Here is an 18,813-nt window from a genome sequence, read left to right on the forward strand (position 1 = left end):
TAAGCTTGCAACCCAGTCGTTGCTACCCAATTGTAGACCCGTAATCATTCCCTGCAGCATATCATACGTTCATGAGTCAGCCAAGAGGCCCTTCACTGGCTAGCAACGCGGAAATATCCCGTGAATATCCTATGACCCCTCGTTGCCATTTCATACATTGAAGCTCTGGAATGTTACCCTGATTTCATTCTTTGCCTCGCCATTGACTCAAAATTTGCAGCGCTCGCTCTATGTCGTTCATAATTTAATATTCCAAGTTCCTAGCCTTCCATGGATTACAAAATCGTCGTCGCAGCGGTACACGCCGCGCCCGTGTTCATGAATAAGGCCGCTACTACCGACAAGGTTATCAACTTGATTGAGCAAGCGAGTAAGGAGAGCATTGAGCTTCTAGTCTTTCCTGAGACGTTTATTCCTGGATATCCGGTACGTCCTCCATTATTCGCCCTCGGTGCTGCAGTGGCATGGCTAACATGGCCAAGTATTGGATAGAGTGCTACCCACCCCTCCAACAAGTAGGGGCTCTCGCCAAATATGCCGATGAGAGCGTCGTTGTCCAAGACGGCGACGAAATCTCACGCATCTCGGCTGCCTGCCGCCGCACTGGTGTAGCCATCAGCCTTGGTATTTCAGAGCGCATAGCTCAAGGTTACACGCTCTTCAATTCCCAAGTCAACATCGATGCAAATGGCACTTTGCTGGGCGTGCACCGCAAGCTGCAGCCAACATATGTTGAACGCTCTGTTTGGGCACAAGGTGGTGGTCATACGTTACGAACATACAGACTGACAGCTTCAGGACGGCCTTTCAACCTCGGTGGTCTTTGCTGTTGGGAGCATACCATGAATGGCGCGCGCCAAGCGCTCATCACTCAGCATGAACATATCCACGCCGGGGCTTGGCCGGCCTTGTCGACCATGGCTGGGTTCGAAGCCGTGGCTGATTCTCAAATCGAGGCTTTGATGAAGGCACATGCCCTCACAGCTCAAGTCTTTGTCATCACCGCGTCTAACTATGTTGACGATACTTGTCTCGAGTGGATGGAGAAGAATCTAGGCAAGCAGGAGTTTGTCAAGGCGGGCGGGGGCTGGTCAGCTGTTATTCATCCGTTTTGCTCATTTCTTGCTGGGCCCCATACTGGTGCTGAAGAGAAGCTTGTCAAGGCTGAGGTGGACCTGTCGCAGCTTGGGCAGGTCAAGGTTTGGGTTGATGCCGCTGGCCATTATCAACGTCCGGAAATCCTTAAGTTTAGCTTTGACGACCAGCCTCTGTGGGCAGATGAAAAGGCAGCACCTGTGAGATCTTCACCGACCAAGAACAATCATGAAGAGGAACCAGTGCCAAAGTTAGATTATTAAGACGGTTTCGTAGCACGCATAGAGAAGCAGTTTTTAGCGAAGGAACCTTTTGGCTTTATTCCCTATTCTTACCTCCACAAATGGAATTTCTCACGGGAAGAATCGAATGAGATGTTTTTCGAAAGCCATTGCCGTGAGCCTTTTGGTCCTCTCCAACTCAAGGTAATCAACTTAGTATGATGCCATCGACACCTGACGCCAACTAGTGCTCGGTTCGAGATGACAACTTTCAACTCGCCGCTGGTTTCGTCTTTCAAGATGAGGACTGCGGTTCATTCCGCCTTGCGAGAAAGACAGGTAGGGACTGAGTAGGGAACGAAACCTATCTTTTTCAAATGTTCTAGGAGAGATGAGGTACTTGACTTGGTTTCCGGTTCGCAGTCGGTATTTACTTTCAAAAGAATCGCCATCATCCACTTCCATGGACAAAATGACAGCCATGATAGGCCAGCCCACCGTTTCTACTGCCTGCATTGCTGTTCAGTCCTTGTCTTAGCTGGTTGGAGCCGCCAATCAAAAGGCTCCTAAATAACTCCAGGGTTAACAGAACTCGAGACAACATGTAGCTCGACAGCTTGTCCGTTGCAGGCCATCACCTACACAGTAGCAGCGTTAATGTTCCACAGCCAATATGTTACTACATTACATCATCAAAGGTCAAGCGTTCAGAACCGGCCTTCCAAGACTACTTTCCAAGTTTATCAGATATACGTGCAGCGCAAAAAGGTGATGGAGTTCATCTAGTGCCCAGTGCGCCAAGATACGAACATCAAATGCCACCGGTTTATCAAAGAATGAGCCAAGGATTTGGCCATCTACTGTTTCATATCCCTTTTATCCTCTCTTATTGAAGTAGCCGCCTCTTCGAGCAGCCTCTGGCAGTTCTGTTGGCTTGGTTTTCCCTTCGCAGCTCGATTTCCACAGCAGCTGTGCCTGTTCACACCATCGAAAATGTTCCAAGAAGCCATCTCGCGCATATAATTTGTCTCGAGCCTCGAATGCCCATTTCTCGCCTTTGGTGCCGATGATGTCTTTTTCGAGAGCAAGTTGACACCCAGCACACGACATTCCGTGTTCGACATTGCCGGTTCGTGAATCATAATACGGAAGTGCGCATGACCCCATAAAATTGAACTTTCTATTGCGTTCTGAGCTTGCTAGCTGGGCTTGCCTTGGCACATAGGACTGCTGTCTGCAAATCAAACTAACCTGATGGAGAGACACGATAGCAATGCGGGATTTGTACGCGGATTCCTCCATCGAGTATATTCCAGGCAAAGTTTTGAATGACCTCAAATGGTCCAACTCGACCCTCGTCAAGCGGAATTCCTTTCGGGCAGCTGAAAGAGTTTGCACTTGAGTCTCCGGGGCTTCCTTGAGGCATTTGAAACAGCATCGATTCCATGTTAGTAGGGATATGAACCCGCCAAATTCGCCGCAAAGACCACAAGACTTGAGACATAGGGCATTGTAAAAGTCGAGTAGAGAAATGTCAACGGCAAGTCGTGTTCGTAACAAGGCGCAGAAAAGGTTCAGTCCGTGCAGGACTATTAGTTGATACTGCTTAAGAGAGTCTACCGCCTGTCGCGATCGAAGATTCGTTTGTCGAAACTTGAACAGAGAGTGCGCATCAAGACGGACCAACGTGTCACGCAGGAGCTCCAGTGGTAGCCGGTCAAGGGAGCCAAGTCCGAAATTAGAAGTCCGCTGGAAGGGTGTTGCTATTGACTGATGAACATCGAAGTGTTCACTAGGCGAGAACCAGATCACGGAGAGACAGTAGTCTTTGCGGTGGTAGGCGGCAGTGCAAACAATGGCATCGGCCTGCTCCTCGCTGAAACGATATTCAGTGGCGGAGCGATATCCGCGAGGCATGATGGTAGCCATTTATGAAGTGGTCTATACGCTGAAGTGAAAAGGGGGCGAGCTTTAGCAGACGTCGTTGATGGCTGACAATTCGTTAAGGCATTTGGGATATGACCCGCATTTATCATCGAAGAAATGCGGACGTCGAGTGCTATCGCCTCTCTGAGCTGGGCTGCGTATGGCTCGTTCTTACAATCATTCAGCTCATAGATACTGATCTAAAGGTTTTTAAAAGGTCGACTTCATATACACGCATCAAGGAGAGATTCTTTCTATAGGAGCAGATTCAGCGCCGTGCCGACGCAAGGCGAATCTTTGGTGCCTGGTGACGCCAGGAAGTCGGAGGGCAGTGACACGGGCGACAGCACAGATTTCATGCGCGCAGATACGAATATGGGCGATAATACATGAAATGAAAGGGCAGAGTAGCTGTGGTCGCTGACGTTGGCATTTGTCGGGTGGAGTTTGGTCAGGCATTATATCGGTTAGATAAGCGAACCCACCTCAGCCTCAACACCATGGATTTTTGGATTGGACATCGTGTGCTGATGGGCACATACGACCATAGCTCGTGGAAAATACGGGGTCCCGTTCGCTCCCCCAGAGTCAAGCCGCGAAGCGCCGGATTAGTAGTTGGGTCGGTGACGACCAGCGAATACCTGGTGTTGTATGTCTTTTGGTGTCGCTTCCTCTTTTTGCTCCTTCGCTATGCTCAATACCAGGACTGGAGAGGCAGAGTTCTACTTTTATGGCTGGTTTCAATGCAGTATCTACCGGATCAGCAACCATCATACGCGAGTTAATGGAACGATAGCCTTCTTCGACGTCTCATCTATCTAGTCAACGCGTTGGCGGGTTGATTTGTGACAATCCGGATCAATCAGTTCATAAATGAGATTCCATAGTAAGGAGTGACGAAATCTAAGAGTCAATCCATGTAGAGAACGCCTAGAATTGACAGAATACCCCGACCTGTAAAGCGGTAAAGCAGTAGAACTGACCTTTACCTGTGGGTTGGGAAGCTCGTTGCGCGGGCGAGGAATTCTTTGGCTATTGTTCTTATTTTGCGTGCTGGAGGATTGGAAGGCAGCCTAGTCTGCACTAAACAATAGCGATTTGGAGACAACAATAATTCACAAGCCCAGCGCGAGGGTTTCCTCGTCATATCTTTTAACTCCTGATTCCTTTAAACCAACACCTGATCATCACTTTATTCTGGTGTATCGCCACGCATCATTCTCATCTCTTCCTAACTTCATCTCAAAACATCACGATAGCTTCGCCCACGCCTTGGAAACCGATCATTAGTATACTTCATCTTGATAGGTATGTTATTTGAGGTTATCTAAGTATTCCTACTCTTTCTCTCCACGGTTCTTATGTGCCTCGCCCTCTACATTTCTTCTGCTCCTTCGCATCAATCATCCAGCTCTTTCTTTCGTCTACCAACACTCGTCTCATCTGTCACATTCTCATCCCCTCATCGCGGTTCACCTACTCTTCACCAGAAGTTCTTGCTTTCATTCCTCCTCTTCCACACATTCCATCCCTATCATTCTTATCATTCCAAGTCGCCTTCACCAAGATACTCAAATAATTTCTTACAGACGTACAATCATCATTCGACAGCTAATATCATGGCAAGGTGGTCCATCGCTGATCTCGCTAGGATGAAGCGCGAGCTGGACTCGGAGGTCGAGCCAGAAGCCGAGCAGGTTCAGTCAAAGCGCCAGGCAGGTGAGGGCAATGCTGTCGCGCCTGCGCCACTGTTGTTTCCGTGGACAACTTGTGAGGCCTTTGATGATGTCGAGCGCATGAAGATCAAGGAGGATGCGCTGAAGATTGCCGAAGATGGCACTGCCAAAGTCCGCAAGACACTGGAGTCCACCCTCCGCCAACTTCAACAAGGGAGTGGAAATGCAGTAATGGCTGGACAGCCACTCATCGAGAGATGGTTGAAAGAACACGGTGAGTATCTTCAGGTCTACATTTCTGTTGCGATTAAAGTTGCTAACTTTCTTGCAGCCGCGCTGGGCGAACAACACCAGGACCTCGAGATTCTTATCGGCGTCGAAGGTCCTACCGGAGCCGGCAAATCTTCTTTCCTGGATTCACTGCTCGAGATTCCGGAGCTGTTCCCATCGGGTCACCAGGGAGCCGCCACTGCGACTGTTGCAAAGGTCTCATGGAATTGGGATGATGCGCCTGGACATCTGTTTCGTGCCAAGGTCACCTTCCAAAACCTCAGCGACATCGAGGCAATGTTTGAGTCGGTGCTGAAAGACATCAAGTCTCTTCTTGATCGTCAAGCTTCGCAGAACAATGCTGATCCGGACGAGGAAACCGAGGCAAGGGACACCATTGACTATCGCATCAAGTATGAGATGGCTAAGATCAAGGCTGTCTGGGGCCTCGAGCGAGACAATCTTGAGGCTGCTGTGCAACGACAAGGCGCTGTCGCATCATACATGCCTCTGGTACAACAAATTCTCAAAACGAACCCACGAGCTCATCAATACTTGCGCCAAGGCATGATTGAGTTCAAACGATCAGTCTTGAAGGATATTCGAAGCGACGTCAAGCCATTCATGACTTCCAGAGCTTCCAAGTTTGGGTCAGATCGAATGTTTTCTATTTGGCCTATTGTCAAAGATGTTCACATGTTTGTCAAATCCGATATCCTCAAGTCGGGAATGACGCTTGTCGACCTTCCTGGATGCAGTGATTCGACACCTTCTCGCTCAGAGATTGCGAAGAAGTATTCGCATCGCCTGGATGTGCGCTTGGTGGTTAGCCCCATCATGAGAGCTGCAGATGAGAACCAAAGCCAGATTCTCATGCAGAGTGGCTTCGATGAAGCCCTGATGAAGATTCGTGGAAAATATGATGGCCATGGTTTCGGCATCATACTGTCAAAGACGGACCATCTTTCTGTGGACGGATACATTTCGGACTTACTTGAGCAACATCAGGACCCAGAAATGGAAGACAAATTTGATCAGTTGAAAGGACTCACTGAAAGAAGGGCCAGGGGACAGAACGGAATCAAGAAGCTTGCCATCGATATCAAAAAGGCAAAGGTTGATGAGAAGAAGGCGCGAGAGGCATACTCCGAAGCTGCAAAGAACCAGACTAACCAGTCCCAAGGTATGACAGCCTCCGAATCGAAAGCCAATGCTAACATAGTACCTTAGATGATCCAGAGCTGTGTCGAAAGAACATCGAGAAACTCCAAGCAAACGCCAGGGGCCAATCTGACGCTGTCAAAAAGATGTCGAGGCTGCTTGAGAAGGCCCGAGCGCGTGCGCAAGAACTCAGCCAGGAGATTTTCGACATCGACCACTGGCTGCACCAGCGAGCTATCGAGGAACGAAACCGTTTTGTCAAGGCGCACATCCAGGAGAAATACGATGCCAGGCAGAGGGAGCTCAATCGGACCGACCAGGGCAATCATGTACTTTCCATGTTTCCTGTCTCTACCGAAGCGTTCTGGAAACTGGCAGATGATAATGCTTCAGTGAAAGGATATCCAACACTCGAGGCTACTGGAGTTCCGGCCGCGCAGAGATGGCTCCTCGAAGCAACTCTCAGCAAGCGCGAGAACCACTTGGACGATATGCTGAGCAAGTACCAGAATCTCATGGACTTGATGAGAATCTACTCCAACGAGAAAGGCCAGGATGCAGACTTTAGTGTCACTCATGCCGACGTCCAGAAAGCTCTGGGTCCTGTCCATCAGAGCATTGCTGTTGTAAGTATTGAACGCAAACGATATGAACTCTGACACATATATCTTTCGGGTCACTAACTATGAACCAGTCACTGAGTATGCTCATTTCCGCTGAGTCTGCCAAGATTGACATGCTTGATCCTCTTATGAATCGAAGGATGGCCGAGCGCAAGTTCAGGGCTGAGGCCAGCCGCATTGCAACCAACTGGTCACTGAAGGAACCCAACAATGAGATGAGTGGTTTCATGCTCTGGAACACCTACGGTGCCATCATGAGGCGTGACGGTGACGACTACACTTCGAAAGGCTAAATCTCTATGACTTATAGTTGGATGGACGACATGTAAGTGATGTGCAATTTGCTGATCATGTTCTAAACTCACCAAATCAACAGGGCTTCTCCCGTTCTCAGAACCGTTTCAAAAGAATGGGATGAGGAGATGAACCAGCAACTGCGCCGGATTGGGGTTGCCATGGAATCTGCTTTCAAGAAAGGTTGGGCGCCCTACCCAAAGAAGCTCGAGCAAGCTATCAGAGAGAAGTTCCCAGCCCTGGAGCTGAGCTTCCAAGACTTGATATCAATGATGTCAAGCATTGAGCGCATGTCCGTGAACAAGATTCGCACCCACATTGAAGACCTGTCCAGAGAAGCTTCCGAGGTAACGATGGATGCTAAAGCCTTCCTGATGCGAGAAATGAAACCAATTTTCGACGATGGTCTCATGATAAGTAAGTGCCGCCATACCAAACCTTTCATTTGGACAAAGAATATGACTGACCAGACCCCGATAGCTGGAACTGGCTCATATGCGAAACGACGAGCGCATAACGTGTCAGGCGTTGAGGGTCAAAGCGACACCATGTGCTACCAGATGACGGACTGTCTTAACGAGAAGCTTGAAGAAAAGAAGCGTGAGACCAGAACACGACTGGATCTGGTTATTCTTGAAAGTATCAAGAACCTTAAGGAACGAGTGGACAGCCTAATCGACAATCTGATTGACAACAGTCCAGCCGACAGTGGTTTAAAGCAGAAGAAAACTGAGCTTCAGGGACACGTCCGAGCCAACCTCCGCGACTGGGAGCAGAAATGGCAGCAACAAGTGGCAACAGATGAGGATGCCAACTCGGAGCCTGACAGCGACCAGGGTAGCGATGGAGAGGACGATGATGATTCCTACAATGACCTCGCGGAGCTCTTGGGAGACGACGAAATGGAGTGAAGATGTCATGGCGTACATGGGAAGAACATTTTGGGGTTTCATACTGGAGTTGAAGCTGGATCAAACTGGAGACTGCTTACATGGAGGATATTGAAAATGGCGTATGGGACATCTGGGCAGGAATCTGCATGGTGAAAATGGCGTACGGATATGAGAGATAAGATTGATGATACTAGACGATACCCCCCCAATTAGCACAGATCAGATTGACAGATACCCAAATTGAAACTAACAGACTATTGCTCTGTCACTCCGGTTCTCCCCTCGAAACTTGTGCTCAACATATCAGTACTCTATAGAGAAGCCCATCAAACCCCAAATGGATACGGGAATCAGAAAAGAGTGTATTAACCGAATGAAAGCCTGAAATTTGATAACAACTTCCAGAGTGAAGCAATCTGTCCATCTGAGTACTCTACTTAGAGAGTGATGGCTACTGAATGATGAAATCAGATTCATATCTCCACGTCCTCTCTTGAACGTCGCGCCTTGGAGCGACGTCGGCGCGGGGTTGACTGATTGATGTCGAACGTTCTGGAGGCAGAGGAAGCTTGTGCAGGCGGGGACAAGACAACCACCTCAGATGTGAAGTTTGAGAGCGCCCTGACTTCAAAGCCTTCCTACATCCTTCCATTCAAATGCATGGCACTTAGAAGGCAGATACCCGCTCAGAGCGTGAGGGGAGGTCATTGTGAAGCCTGATTACGTCAATTTGGATGGTGGGGCCGTTCCGTTGGCGGGGGTCAATCATTACCCCGGAACTCGGTTAATCCATCTCGAACTCCGTTCCCATATCTCGAGCTTCTCTCAACATCTCTCATACTACACAACAGGCGTGATAGTACCCTTCATTTATTGGACCTCATATCTCAGACACTGAAAGATCCGACGCAGATTGCTTAATCTCGCCCGTCGCAATGTCAAGAAAGCTCAATCCTACGAAATTCACACAGGCGGTGCGTACACCCAAGGTACCTCGAGGCGCATGCATTGCACAGCCAATTGCAACTCATACGACTCACGTCTTTCTAAAAGCTTGGCAATTAACTCATGATTGTGTTCCAGGTCGTGCGCTCCTTCATGGCAGACTCTGGTCTTGAGCCTCGGTATGTACCCCAAGCCACCGATGGAGACTCGGCATTCCGTGATAAGATCCCGATACTGACTCCGTTGTCTTTAGTCTTCTAGGAAAACATGTATAGACACCGGAACATTGAATCTGAGATGTGTATTGACGTGGTGCAGTTTCGTGTCATTAGCGCGACAGAAGGCAAAGTCGACTTCGAGCTTGACATCCAAAAAGAACACACCGTTCGTTTCTCACCTCATCACAAATGAGCTCTCACTAATCTCATCCAGAACCGCCTTCAAACGCTCCATGGTGGTACACTTGCCAGTCTCGTCGATCTTGGTGGCTCACTCGCAGTCGCCTCATCAGGCCGCTTTGCAACAGGCGTATCAACCGATCTGAACGGTACGTAGCTCTTTCAATCACGTACGACTTTGCTGACTTGGCAGTGACATATCTAAGCCCCGGAGGCCGCCCAGGAGACGTCCTCAAGGGTACTGCCACTCTCGACAAGATTGGCAAGACACTTGCTTTCACGCAGGTGACATTCACCAATAGCAAGGGACAACTAGCTGCGCGAGGAAGCCATACAAAGTGAGTCTAGCCATCAATTGTTCACGTGGAATTTGTGTACTAACTTAACAAGATACGTAACGGGTACCATGGGTGAAGATGGCCCATTCGTTGCTCCAGCTGAGTTCTCAGACGTGGACTAGACGATTTCATGAGATTTTAGACATTCTGTTGATGTGGTAGATTTGAGATGTACTAAATATCATAAAGTATAGAAGGGTGGTATCATATCTGTTGAAGTTGTCCAAATTCATTCACGCCCATTCTCCGTCATAAAGCGATTCATTATCTGTCCCAGTACGCCTAATGCTTCTCCGGGTAAGGCTGAGCTGGTACCTGGGGAGGAGTACCATCAGCCTGGTGGTTCAAGCCCACTGTCTCCTCATGAGGAGGCGGTGATCTGGGCTGAGACACAGGAGATATAGCATCATAGGCCGCATATTGAGGTTGTTGTGGTGCATAGTAGCCGTTTTGCTGCTGGGGCATTTGTTGCTGAGGACCATACCCCTGAGCCAGATGCTGCTGTTCAGGCTGCGGATAATGCTGCTGCTGAGGCATAGGTACAGCATTCTGCGCCTGAGGAGCAACCTGTCCATAACCCCAAGCCGTACGCTCTCCAGCCTCAACACCCTTTACAGGCTCCTGCTCCTGCTTCGACCAAATACCGTTGTTCCTAGCACGGCCAATAGCGAAAACCAAGCAGAGGACAACGAATTGAGGCCAAATTCCAAAGACGACTTCGAGGATGTAGTAAGCGTACTTGTACTCACGATCGCGGTACGCACTGCTCAGATTGGTCCAAGCAGCTGTCGACGCCATATTGAACGTTGTGCGCATGAGCCAAACAACGGATGCGGCGATGAACATGTTTGAGCACCAAGTAAGAGCATTCTCGCCCTTTGATTGAACCTTGATCATAATTGCCCGCGCAACAATGGCAAGAGAAATGACAAAGACCAAAACACTGAAAGAGAAAGCAATCTGTCGAGATTTGGTGTAGCTATCCGCACCAACGCGAACATCGTTGAAGAAAACTTCATACACATATCTAATTCGAAGACCGAAGGCGGTCAAAGCGAGAATAAATAGGATAGCTGCTGCGATGTATGAGACAAGGCGAAGGATCTTGCCCTTGGGGTCGGGGCGGCCTGTCTGAACCATGACGATACCGGTGCCGAGACGGAGGAGGATGATCATGATGAGAATATCGGTGACCATGTCGTAAATGAGCGCAAGGGTAGCGAGGACTTGCACGGTGACGAGCAGGGTTTTCGAGTAATGCGAGTCAAAGTCACTGTCGATTCTCCCGCCGTAGTATAATTGCGAGTGAACGACTGAGACGACGTATGAGGCGAATTCGAAGAAGGCATAGCTAAGATGGGTCAGTTATTCCACTTCATCAAACAAGTAGCAGAGGATGGGAGCATACCCTGAGAACACCAAAAGAGCCAACTTGAGATACGTGAAAGCAGTTCTCGCAGGATCCCTCTTACGGCGGACGAGACAGAAACTGCAGAAGAATAGAACGACAGAGGGAATCCATGCTCCAAGGAAGACCATGGCCCCGTGGGCGATCCAATATTTCTCAAGTTCGTACATTGTCGTATGTTGAGAGTTGTAATTGTTAAGAGTATCTCGAAGAATGCAGGACTGAGGATGTGTGTAAGTTACACAAAGATTCGTAAATCGCCGCCAAAAGTCGGAGACCAACAGTGTTGAGAAGTGCCAAACCACACCACAAATAAAAAGAAAACAAGCCAAGATATAAAGTCCAGAAACGAAACAACAAACTTGAGCGCCACTCCTTCATATTTAGCTCCCCCAAGCTGTATCACCTCTTTAGCTTTCTCATCACAGTCGAGAGAGTTTTCAGGGCTGAAGCAATTGGGTCAGCAACCTGCATCTAAGCACCAAGCCAATGGGCGACCATCCGCGCTGCAGGGGTCCCGGCACTGCCTCTCCGGGCGTTTTAGCAGCTTCGCTATTGGCTTGGCATGCATGAGCTTTGCATGTTTTGTAATTTACCAAGGCTTTTTGAGCTGTAACTCACGTTGTGGTCAGGCGTAATTTTGCAAATGACCTTTAATTTTTTTAATTAAATCACAGAGTGAGTTCCCTATTGTTGAGCTGTCGAAGAGTGATTGTTAACCGCCGACGTTGAAAGAACTAAACTCTAAAAATCCCATTTATAGGTGGTCTCGGGTGGTCCACAATATTCGTAACCGCCCAGAGGATACGATGCGATGTGATGCTGGCGCAGAAGTGTTACGTACGACTCGGTCACTGGCCCAGCCGCAATAGCGGATTGATCGTGAATCGACATCTCAGTGCCGTCTCAAATGGGTAATGGCCGTACGAAATGCCTTACAAGAGCTTGTCTTGGCACGTGGTTCGAAGAATGTAAACGAGCGATGCTTCTGGGGCTGAGCAGCTGTGGTATGTTTCTAAGCACTTTATTCGTGTGTCAGCACTGTGATTGAGTAGTGGGTATTCGTATCGGTTTGAGGTTTGAAGATGAACTTGTTGAAACACCAAGCTCACGATTCGGATGTCGATTGATGGCAAATGACATTTACCTCAAATATCTTCTAGCCATAAATTCTCATAGTTGTGATTCAAAAGAAACTAGAGCCTCATGTCGTTGCTGTTTTCCCAGTCCCATTTGAGCCCAACCTCATCGCTGCGATGGTCTTACTGCCAAGACTGTCCGGCCATTACTCTCTAACTCAGCCACGCTGACGCTCTCATGAGTCCATCCCCGCAGGCTCAATCACAAAGACAACACCCAAGTGAAAAAAAAGAAACATCCAAGTAGTATGATCAATTAGTCATCCATCATCACAGTCCCCCACCAACATCAACCTCACGAATTCCTCTTCGCATACAAAAACGTCGGCATCAAATCCGACGCCGGAAAAAGATCCCTCGTCCCCGTCTTTAACCAACAATTCCCTCCCTTGACTTCATAGTTCTTCGCCATCTCTCTATTAAACGCGATACTATCACAGAGCGTCGCGTTTTCCTTCCCGCTGTTGATCTCGGTGTACATTGCACATGCATGCATACAGTCGAATGCTGTGTAGGCCAGTATAGGCACTATATCGTTCCCTGGGTAGTCAAACCCGCAGGTGTATGTGAAGACGTAGCCGTTGGTGGTGGTGTAGTCGTCTTTACCGTTTGGTTGGGAGCATGCGTCGGGGAGAGTGAGGTTTGTTACTTGGTCTGCTGGTTTGGGCTCGTAGAATTTCGACTCGGTGGTTTCGGTGGTTTCGCTTGCGCTTGCTGTGAGGGTTGGACAGGCGGAGGCTCGTTTCGCGGACGCAGCTGGGGCCTCAGACACTTGTGAACTATGGCTGTTAGCATTTGTGCATGTGTTAGTAAGTCTGGGTCTCGTACTTCTTGCAGTCGGCCAGAGCTGATCCAAGACCTCCACCAACTCCAGCTCCGACAACCACTGCAGTGATGATAGCAACAAGCGCGCATAGACTCAATATGCTCAGACCAAAGGGACCTTTTCGTGCCTCGACGACCTGAACATAACCCGATATTGGATCCTTCGAACCCTGACTGTAAACGCCGTGTGGGTTGACTTCTGGCGCATGAGCTGCGCTGTCCGAGTAGACCTCGAGGCCTTCGTGATACCGTGACTCCGACATCCTTCCTTATCAGATAGACGTCTCCAGGTGTTGTGAGGGAAGAGCCGCACCGGTGCGGGTTTCATTTTGTGCCTTGCAGCTATGTGGAAATGTCAACTATTAAAAGAAGGCAATTGTCAAAGCCTCGGGCTCGGGCTCGGGACCGAGAGCAAAGCCAAGCCATGTCGACAGCTGTCACGTCAAACCCTTGATGTATCAACTCGCTTGCAGCATTTGAGTCGCTTGGTGGTATATATCTGAAATGAAAGTGGCTTCTACAGATCCTGCAGGATCATTTTGGTTACATCGATAAAACCTTATGGATCTGTTAACCCATGCTCAACCAGGTGGAATGGGATGAGTACCCACCTGGACCCGGTAAATCGGCAGTTAGATGTTAATTGTGGTAATCGCCGGGAAGCTTGGTATAAGACAAGATGAGACTTGATCTGGAGCTTAGGAGGAACCTCAAACACTGGTCTGTGAGGAGCGAGATGAGGTGATGTGACTAGTCAGCAAGGGCCTCATTGTAGTTACACATTCGTTATCAAGCGATATCGGTTCAATAAGCTTCATGCGGAGCTCTTCTGTGCCTGCTGAGAGGGGTAATAGTGAACGCAATATCGGCACCGAGGCCGTCTCTCATCCCAGCTGTGCCTCCGGTGCTGGATCCACACGGGTTCGGAAGGGTCCCACAAATACGGAGTAGGGCATCGACCATCGGAGGTTTAAGTTTAATTGATCACGGAGTAGGTACAATACAGCAGATGAATGGTGCACCGTGAGATCCTGTATCAAACGAAGATAAAGCCTACTGCTGGTAGAAAACACAAGAAATACCATCAATCTAGAACCTTCTCAACCCGCCCGCCAACCTACAACCCCCAAGCCCAGATCGACGATCTCAAAAATAAGCACTCTCAGACGTCTCCCCATTCCCGAAGAAGCAACCACTTAAAAAGAGCCAAGCATCAAACATAGCATCAACCATTAACTAAAAGTGACATCTCTTCAACGGCCATTAGCTCACAGTACCTTGTTCTCACAAGGCTGACCTGATGTAAAACACTTCTTACCTCATCAAGACGCAATGTTTCACAAAACAACCTCCTCATCTCGTCGCGTGGTTGGGTGACGTCACATGCACATCGCGAAATCGAGAGCATGACGACGTCACGACTTGCTCTTAAATCCAGGAACAAGAAAGTGAAGTAGACAAGGTCATAAAAGGCAGCCAAGAGCTCTCTTTTTCAAATAGCTTTTTCTCAACGAAACACTTACCTACCTACACTTGAACAAGAGCAACACGATCAACAGACAAAATGGCCATCACAAGTGCTATCAGCGATCTCTTCAGCTCCATCTACGAGCTTCTCGCCTCAGTCTTCAACACCTTCTACTCCGTCATCCACTCCATTCTCTCCGCTGTTCTCGGCTTCGTTCAGGGTCTTTTCAACCTCATCGGCGATGTCGTCTCCGGTCTTGTTGAGGTCACCGGTGGCGTGGGCAAGTTTGTAGCCAGTGAGTTCCCTCCTTCGTATTTACATCATTTTTTGCGTGCTGACGATGACAAAGGCAACGCTGCTATTCTTGCTATTGGTGTCCTCGGTACCTTCGCTTATGTGAGGTATACCGCGCAGGGACGGGCTGTTGCGAACAAGAAGACTCAGTAAATTTTTTGACCTTGGATTATTGGGAGGTTTGCTTGGCGATGGATATACACGATACCCTGATGCTCGGTGGAAAGGACCCGGTTGGTGTTGGGGACACTAAGAAACTATCTTTCGCTATTGAATCCTAGTTTATTCAGTTAAAATTAATGCGATGCCCTTCAAACTTCAGTGACCTTTCTGTGGTTGGTCTTGTACTCGACTTTAATAAACTGCGGCTCAGTCGATCCCTTGCTGGCTCTGCAGATCATGTAATAGCCCTTGTGCTAATCTAGATCACCTTATCCAGTTGCCGTACTAAACCCGTTCACTGCCTCTGATGCGCACGAGACTTTGGGTCTTGTGACCAAGACGAAGGGGAGTTTCTGAATCACTTCAGACACAGCATTTCACGGCGCAAAGCACATCTAATATTACCTAAACCAAGTATAGGATTAAAATAAATGTCATAATTCGTTAATGTTGTAGGTTTTCCAATGAATACTCCAGTCCCAAACTTGTCTAGATCCTTGAAACACTAAAATATCCAGAATATACACCTCATTTCATATGTATCCCAGTCTTGCGATATATCCTGTGAAAGTTCGGTTGCCCTCATAAGCCATCAAGGCCGTATCGTTTTCGTTCAATTCATTCGCCTTGGTAGTCGTCGACATGTCGTTTAAGTCAGAGTAGCAAGCATGGCCCGCATGAGCTTAGGAGGAGGTCCTGTGCAGCCGAGTCAGCCACACGTTCTCAAGAGACGCGAATAACATAAAAAGGCGCACCTTTAACGGTACTTAGGTACGCTAATGGCCATCCTACCTTTCTTGTCCTTCTCAATACGAGGAGGTTTGCGGTGTTCAACCACCTTCTCCAATCTTTCCTCCCGGATAACGAGTTGTCCATCTGGCAAGCGCTCGGCGCTGACGATCTCGCCGCTGGTAGAACGTCCTCGAGGTCGGTGAGCCAGCTCACGTTCCAAAGCCTTGATCTCCTTTCGGATGTCGCGACCACTGCGGGATCGAGAGCGAGATCGGACGACGAGCTCCTCGGTGGGGTGATGGTGATGATGGTACGAGTCCCAGCTGGAGGATGTAGTGGTAGTTGTGAATCGAGATGGCGAAACGTCACGGATAACAGTCTCCTCATAGTCAAAGGGCACTTGCTGAGGAGGCGGTCCTGGCTGGTAGAAACCAGGAGGGGGACCTCCAGGCTGAACCATAGGAGGAGGCTGCATCTGGATCGGTGCTGGGGCCGGGGTCGGCATTGGATATGGTTGAGGTGGAGGCATCATCTGAACGGGTGGAGGAGGAGCTGGAGTTGCAACTGGAACAGCAGCGGGAGGTGCCTGGGCTGGGGGTGCCTGAACCGGAGGAGCGGGAGGCGGAGGAGTCTTTGCAGGCGGTGGTTCCGGGGTTGGTTCCCTGACCTTCTCCTTGGGCGGAGGTGCAGGCAAAGCAGCAGTAGGAGCCTTGGGTTCTCGAGAGGCGGCAATTTCAGCTTCGACTACGGAGTGTCAGTAGCGTATCAATTTTGCGAATTGCAGGACTTACCCTTCTTGTAATCCTCGCTGACCTTGAGCAGCTCATCAATGTTATCTTGGCCCAGAGCCTTCTGCACAATAATTGTGTTGCCCTAAATCATGTTAGACGCCGAGCAGGAATCATGGGCATTTGACTACAAACCTCTTCAAAGAATGGGTATCCGAGATCAATGAGAGCTCGCTTGGAAACAAGCTTAGCAGGAATGCGAGTCTTGCCCTTCTTGGGATACTCGCTCTTCACTGTAGTACCTCCGCTGCTGCTAGAGGAGCGGCTAGAAGATGAAGAATACGAGCTGCTTCGAACAGAACGAGTTCGAGTAGAACGAGATTCTCGGCTGCGTCCACGGCGGTTGCGAGATCGAGTGTATTCGCGCTCACGAACACGCTCAGGCATGGATCGGTAATCATCGTCGCCATAATAGTCGGGCTCGGCAATCTTGATGTCGTCATAATACTCGTCGCCGTATCTGCGAGGTGGAGGCAGTCCTCGGGTCTTGGGAAGAGGAATAGGTGTGTAAGGAGGAGCACGATAGTCATCTCGAGGATCTCGGTGATCTCGAGGACGGACATCCTCACGGCGAGCAGGAGGGGGGTACTCCTCACGGTCCTGGAAAAAGCGTGGTCGGCGGTCAAAAGTGTCAAGAGATGATTGTCGGCGGAGGAAACCTGGTCGACGAGGTGGAGATTCGCGACGAGGATGGTCTCGCTCTCGTTCTCTCTCTAGAACATCTGTGCGACGAGCCCAGGGAGGTGGCATATCTCGCTCTCTTTCTCGCTGTGGCTGGTAGCGAGAATCATCGCCGTAGTAGCGACGGTCACGGATGTCTTCTTCTTCGTAGTAACCGCGACCAGGTCGACGGTCATATCGCTCATCTGAGTGGTCGCGGCCTCGTGTGCTGCGTGTATATGAGCGATCGTCATCGAAGCGATCCCTGTTTTGTTCGCCTCGCATTCGCTCAAAGCGATCGCGGTCCCAGCGTTCGGCCATTATAACTGTGTGTGGTGTTGTGTGATTGTGGCTGCTTAAGCAGACCGGAACGTATAGAGGCTAGTCCTCTGGTGTTAGTGGTATAGCTATCGCCTTTTAGCGAAAGGGTATTAAGTGCAAGTTAAAGGTGCAGGTGCAAAAAACGATGATGAGAGAAGGATGGAGGAGAGAAAGAGAAAGAAGAGATGATGTACTGGAGGGTGGGCGGGATACTTGATGAGTCGAGAGGGAGGGAAGAGGGCCAAGGATTAGTGGTAGGAATATTCAACTGGGATTGGATGACCAAGATGGAGAGGATGGATGATGGAGGGTGAGAAGAGGCCGATGACGTTGACGGACTGATCCAAGACCCCGCTTGTCAAGAGATTCCAGGGCCGAACTGTCCAAGTGGATCCCCGACTTCTCAGTGGCTTGTGACTCTAGCGACAATTACAGGGGGCTGAGCGGTACAATTGCATGAGGGGAGAGCCCTGGAGCTTTACTGTCCAGCTGATGACGACTTGTGATGAGACCGAGTTAAACAGTGAGACAGCACAACACCTGATATATATCAGACAAACAATCAAGGGTCCTTGATTATCTCGAAGAACCAATGCACGAGATCAAAGAGAAACGTTACGTGCGTAAAAGTACACAAACACAAGCTTACACAAAGAAAAAAAGAGAACCACCACTGTAACTTAACGCCCATTCGCTTCGATAGTGGTCTCGACGCCCAAGCACAAACCAAGTGGGCCGGCATAGCCAAAAGCCGGATTATGGCACATGAAATGCAGGGACTGGGATCAATTGAGGCTGTGGGAAAATGTTAGCAGTTAGATAATTCTCGATAACTGATTGAATCTGTAGAACCATATGTGAATTCCCATATAAGGCAGGGGAATGTAAATGTTTACGAATGTCAAGTCTTGGTGTTTTACTACCAAGGCAAATGATCATCCAGCATGGGCCGACCCGAGTGTGCCCTTCTAAAAATGGCATCTTTACCAAGTTAACCTACCCTTCTCCATCTTGACGTTAACAAAAGAGAGAGAAGAAACCCACCGGGAACAAAGTTTCTCAGTCTGCAGGGTCTTCCCCTGAAGGGAACTAACGACGGAGGGGAGAGCCTCAAAGGGCTTTCGTTCTCATTCTCGTCTTTACCAAGACCAACGGCACAAGCCGTGTTTCTTTGAT

At 49.2% G+C, this 18,813-nt stretch overlaps 9 protein-coding genes and 1 non-coding gene across 19 annotated transcripts; 6 read left to right on the forward strand and 4 right to left on the reverse strand.

Moving 5' to 3' along the window:
- Nucleotides 1-151: 151 nt before the first annotated feature.
- On the forward strand, nucleotides 152-1,511 carry FOXG_02940 (uncharacterized protein). Its single transcript, XM_018380407.1, has 2 exons — nucleotides 152-426; nucleotides 483-1,511. The coding sequence occupies exons 1-2, from the start codon at nucleotides 271-273 to the stop codon at nucleotides 1,356-1,358; spliced, it is 1,032 nt and encodes a 343-aa protein (XP_018236674.1). The 5' UTR covers nucleotides 152-270; the 3' UTR covers nucleotides 1,359-1,511.
- A 681-nt stretch (nucleotides 1,512-2,192) lies between these two features.
- On the reverse strand, nucleotides 2,193-3,233 carry FOXG_02941 (uncharacterized protein; the record flags this gene model as incomplete). The annotated part of the gene is made up of 1 exon (XM_018380408.1): nucleotides 2,193-3,233. The coding sequence occupies one exon, from the start codon at nucleotides 3,231-3,233 to the stop codon at nucleotides 2,193-2,195; it is 1,041 nt and encodes a 346-aa protein (XP_018236675.1).
- A 549-nt stretch (nucleotides 3,234-3,782) lies between these two features.
- On the forward strand, nucleotides 3,783-3,898 carry FOXG_18439. The gene has a single exon (XR_001936364.1). It is a non-coding gene; the product is annotated as a 5S ribosomal RNA (ribosomal RNA).
- Nucleotides 3,899-4,861: 963 nt separating this feature from the next.
- FOXG_02942 (uncharacterized protein) lies at nucleotides 4,862-7,265 on the forward strand (the record flags this gene model as incomplete). Its single annotated transcript, XM_018380409.1, has 4 exons — nucleotides 4,862-5,192; nucleotides 5,250-6,371; nucleotides 6,419-6,975; nucleotides 7,044-7,265. The coding sequence occupies 4 exons, from the start codon at nucleotides 4,862-4,864 to the stop codon at nucleotides 7,263-7,265; spliced, it is 2,232 nt and encodes a 743-aa protein (XP_018236676.1).
- A 162-nt stretch (nucleotides 7,266-7,427) lies between these two features.
- FOXG_02943 (uncharacterized protein) lies at nucleotides 7,428-8,177 on the forward strand (the record flags this gene model as incomplete). The annotated part of the gene is made up of 2 exons (XM_018380410.1): nucleotides 7,428-7,683; nucleotides 7,747-8,177. 2 exons carry the CDS (start codon nucleotides 7,428-7,430, stop codon nucleotides 8,175-8,177), a joined length of 687 nt encoding a protein of 228 aa, XP_018236677.1.
- Nucleotides 7,781-12,064, reverse strand: FOXG_02945 (uncharacterized protein). 3 transcript variants are annotated; one of them, XM_018380417.1, is made up of 3 exons: nucleotides 11,249-12,064; nucleotides 8,258-11,191; nucleotides 7,781-7,819 (listed from the first exon to the last, which is right to left on the reverse strand). In XM_018380417.1, exons 1-2 carry the CDS (start codon nucleotides 11,416-11,418, stop codon nucleotides 10,123-10,125), a joined length of 1,239 nt encoding a protein of 412 aa, XP_018236680.1. In that variant the 5' UTR covers nucleotides 11,419-12,064; the 3' UTR covers nucleotides 7,781-7,819; nucleotides 8,258-10,122. The 3 variants fall into 3 exon arrangements, with proteins under 3 accessions (XP_018236680.1, XP_018236679.1, XP_018236678.1); XM_018380416.1 differs by having other exon boundaries at nucleotides 7,791-8,349; nucleotides 8,411-11,191; XM_018380415.1 differs by having other exon boundaries at nucleotides 7,791-11,191.
- On the forward strand, nucleotides 8,957-11,260 carry FOXG_02944 (uncharacterized protein). Of its 4 annotated transcripts, none has more exons than XM_018380411.1 (7): nucleotides 8,957-9,133; nucleotides 9,243-9,283; nucleotides 9,358-9,373; nucleotides 9,423-9,488; nucleotides 9,537-9,651; nucleotides 9,696-9,840; nucleotides 9,893-10,906. In XM_018380411.1, the coding sequence occupies exons 1-7, from the start codon at nucleotides 9,095-9,097 to the stop codon at nucleotides 9,960-9,962; spliced, it is 492 nt and encodes a 163-aa protein (XP_018236681.1). In that variant the 5' UTR covers nucleotides 8,957-9,094; the 3' UTR covers nucleotides 9,963-10,906. The 4 variants fall into 4 exon arrangements, with proteins under 4 accessions (XP_018236681.1, XP_018236683.1, XP_018236684.1 ...); XM_018380413.1 differs by having other exon boundaries at nucleotides 8,961-9,133; nucleotides 9,709-9,840; nucleotides 9,893-10,094; XM_018380414.1 differs by having other exon boundaries at nucleotides 8,961-9,133; nucleotides 9,358-9,488; nucleotides 9,709-9,840; nucleotides 9,893-10,094.
- Nucleotides 12,065-12,277: 213 nt separating the features above from the next.
- FOXG_02946 (uncharacterized protein) lies at nucleotides 12,278-13,723 on the reverse strand. The gene is made up of 2 exons (XM_018380418.1): nucleotides 13,216-13,723; nucleotides 12,278-13,166 (listed from the first exon to the last, which is right to left on the reverse strand). Exons 1-2 carry the CDS (start codon nucleotides 13,473-13,475, stop codon nucleotides 12,683-12,685), a joined length of 744 nt encoding a protein of 247 aa, XP_018236685.1. The 5' UTR covers nucleotides 13,476-13,723; the 3' UTR covers nucleotides 12,278-12,682.
- A 511-nt stretch (nucleotides 13,724-14,234) lies between these two features.
- FOXG_02947 (uncharacterized protein) lies at nucleotides 14,235-15,405 on the forward strand. 2 transcript variants are annotated; one of them, XM_018380420.1, is made up of 2 exons: nucleotides 14,235-14,975; nucleotides 15,030-15,405. In XM_018380420.1, exons 1-2 carry the CDS (start codon nucleotides 14,777-14,779, stop codon nucleotides 15,125-15,127), a joined length of 297 nt encoding a protein of 98 aa, XP_018236687.1. In that variant the 5' UTR covers nucleotides 14,235-14,776; the 3' UTR covers nucleotides 15,128-15,405. The 2 variants fall into 2 exon arrangements, with proteins under 2 accessions (XP_018236687.1, XP_018236686.1); XM_018380419.1 differs by having other exon boundaries at nucleotides 14,680-15,326.
- On the reverse strand, nucleotides 14,459-18,141 carry FOXG_02948 (uncharacterized protein). Of its 4 annotated transcripts, none has more exons than XM_018380421.1 (4): nucleotides 16,792-18,141; nucleotides 16,660-16,741; nucleotides 15,929-16,612; nucleotides 14,459-15,832 (listed from the first exon to the last, which is right to left on the reverse strand). In XM_018380421.1, exons 1-4 carry the CDS (start codon nucleotides 17,635-17,637, stop codon nucleotides 15,786-15,788), a joined length of 1,659 nt encoding a protein of 552 aa, XP_018236688.1. In that variant the 5' UTR covers nucleotides 17,638-18,141; the 3' UTR covers nucleotides 14,459-15,785. The 4 variants fall into 4 exon arrangements, with proteins under 4 accessions (XP_018236688.1, XP_018236691.1, XP_018236690.1 ...); XM_018380424.1 differs by having other exon boundaries at nucleotides 14,459-15,891; XM_018380423.1 differs by having other exon boundaries at nucleotides 15,892-16,612.
- Nucleotides 18,142-18,813: the final 672 nt, after the last annotated feature.

The sequence above is a fragment of the Fusarium oxysporum genome, chromosome 8, assembly GCF_000149955.1.
Source record: "Fusarium oxysporum f. sp. lycopersici 4287 chromosome 8, whole genome shotgun sequence".
In the NCBI taxonomy this organism is placed as follows: domain Eukaryota; kingdom Fungi; phylum Ascomycota; class Sordariomycetes; order Hypocreales; family Nectriaceae; genus Fusarium; species Fusarium oxysporum.

Excerpts from the sequence above, each read along its gene's own strand:
- FOXG_02940 (XM_018380407.1), top strand. The coding sequence starts at position 271 with ATGGATTACAAAATCGTCGTCGCAGCGGTACACGCCGCGCCCGTGTTC. Across the intron at positions 427-482 it reads CGTTTATTCCTGGATATCCG|TATTGGATAGAGTGCTACCC; the intron begins GTACGTCCTCCA and ends AACATGGCCAAG.
- FOXG_02944 (XM_018380411.1), top strand. The coding sequence starts at position 9,095 with ATGTCAAGAAAGCTCAATCCTACGAAATTCACACAGGCG. Across the intron at positions 9,489-9,536 it reads ACATCCAAAAAGAACACACC|AACCGCCTTCAAACGCTCCA; the intron begins GTTCGTTTCTCA and ends AATCTCATCCAG. Across the intron at positions 9,652-9,695 it reads CGTATCAACCGATCTGAACG|TGACATATCTAAGCCCCGGA; the intron begins GTACGTAGCTCT and ends CTGACTTGGCAG.
- FOXG_02945 (XM_018380417.1), bottom strand. The coding sequence starts at position 11,418 with ATGTACGAACTTGAGAAATATTGGATCGCCCACGGGGCCATGGTCTTC. Across the intron at positions 11,192-11,248 it reads GCTCTTTTGGTGTTCTCAGG|CTATGCCTTCTTCGAATTCG; the intron begins GTATGCTCCCAT and ends GACCCATCTTAG.
- FOXG_02946 (XM_018380418.1), bottom strand. The coding sequence starts at position 13,475 with ATGTCGGAGTCACGGTATCACGAAGGCCTCGAGGTCTACTCGGACAGC. Across the intron at positions 13,167-13,215 it reads GCTCTGGCCGACTGCAAGAA|TTCACAAGTGTCTGAGGCCC; the intron begins GTACGAGACCCA and ends TAACAGCCATAG.
- FOXG_02947 (XM_018380419.1), top strand. The coding sequence starts at position 14,777 with ATGGCCATCACAAGTGCTATCAGCGATCTCTTCAGCTCCATCTACGAG.
- FOXG_02948 (XM_018380421.1), bottom strand. The coding sequence starts at position 17,637 with ATGGCCGAACGCTGGGACCGCGATCGCTTTGAGCGAATGCGAGGCGAA. Across the intron at positions 16,742-16,791 it reads GATACCCATTCTTTGAAGAG|GGCAACACAATTATTGTGCA; the intron begins GTTTGTAGTCAA and ends AACATGATTTAG. Across the intron at positions 16,613-16,659 it reads CAGCGAGGATTACAAGAAGG|TCGAAGCTGAAATTGCCGCC; the intron begins GTAAGTCCTGCA and ends GACACTCCGTAG.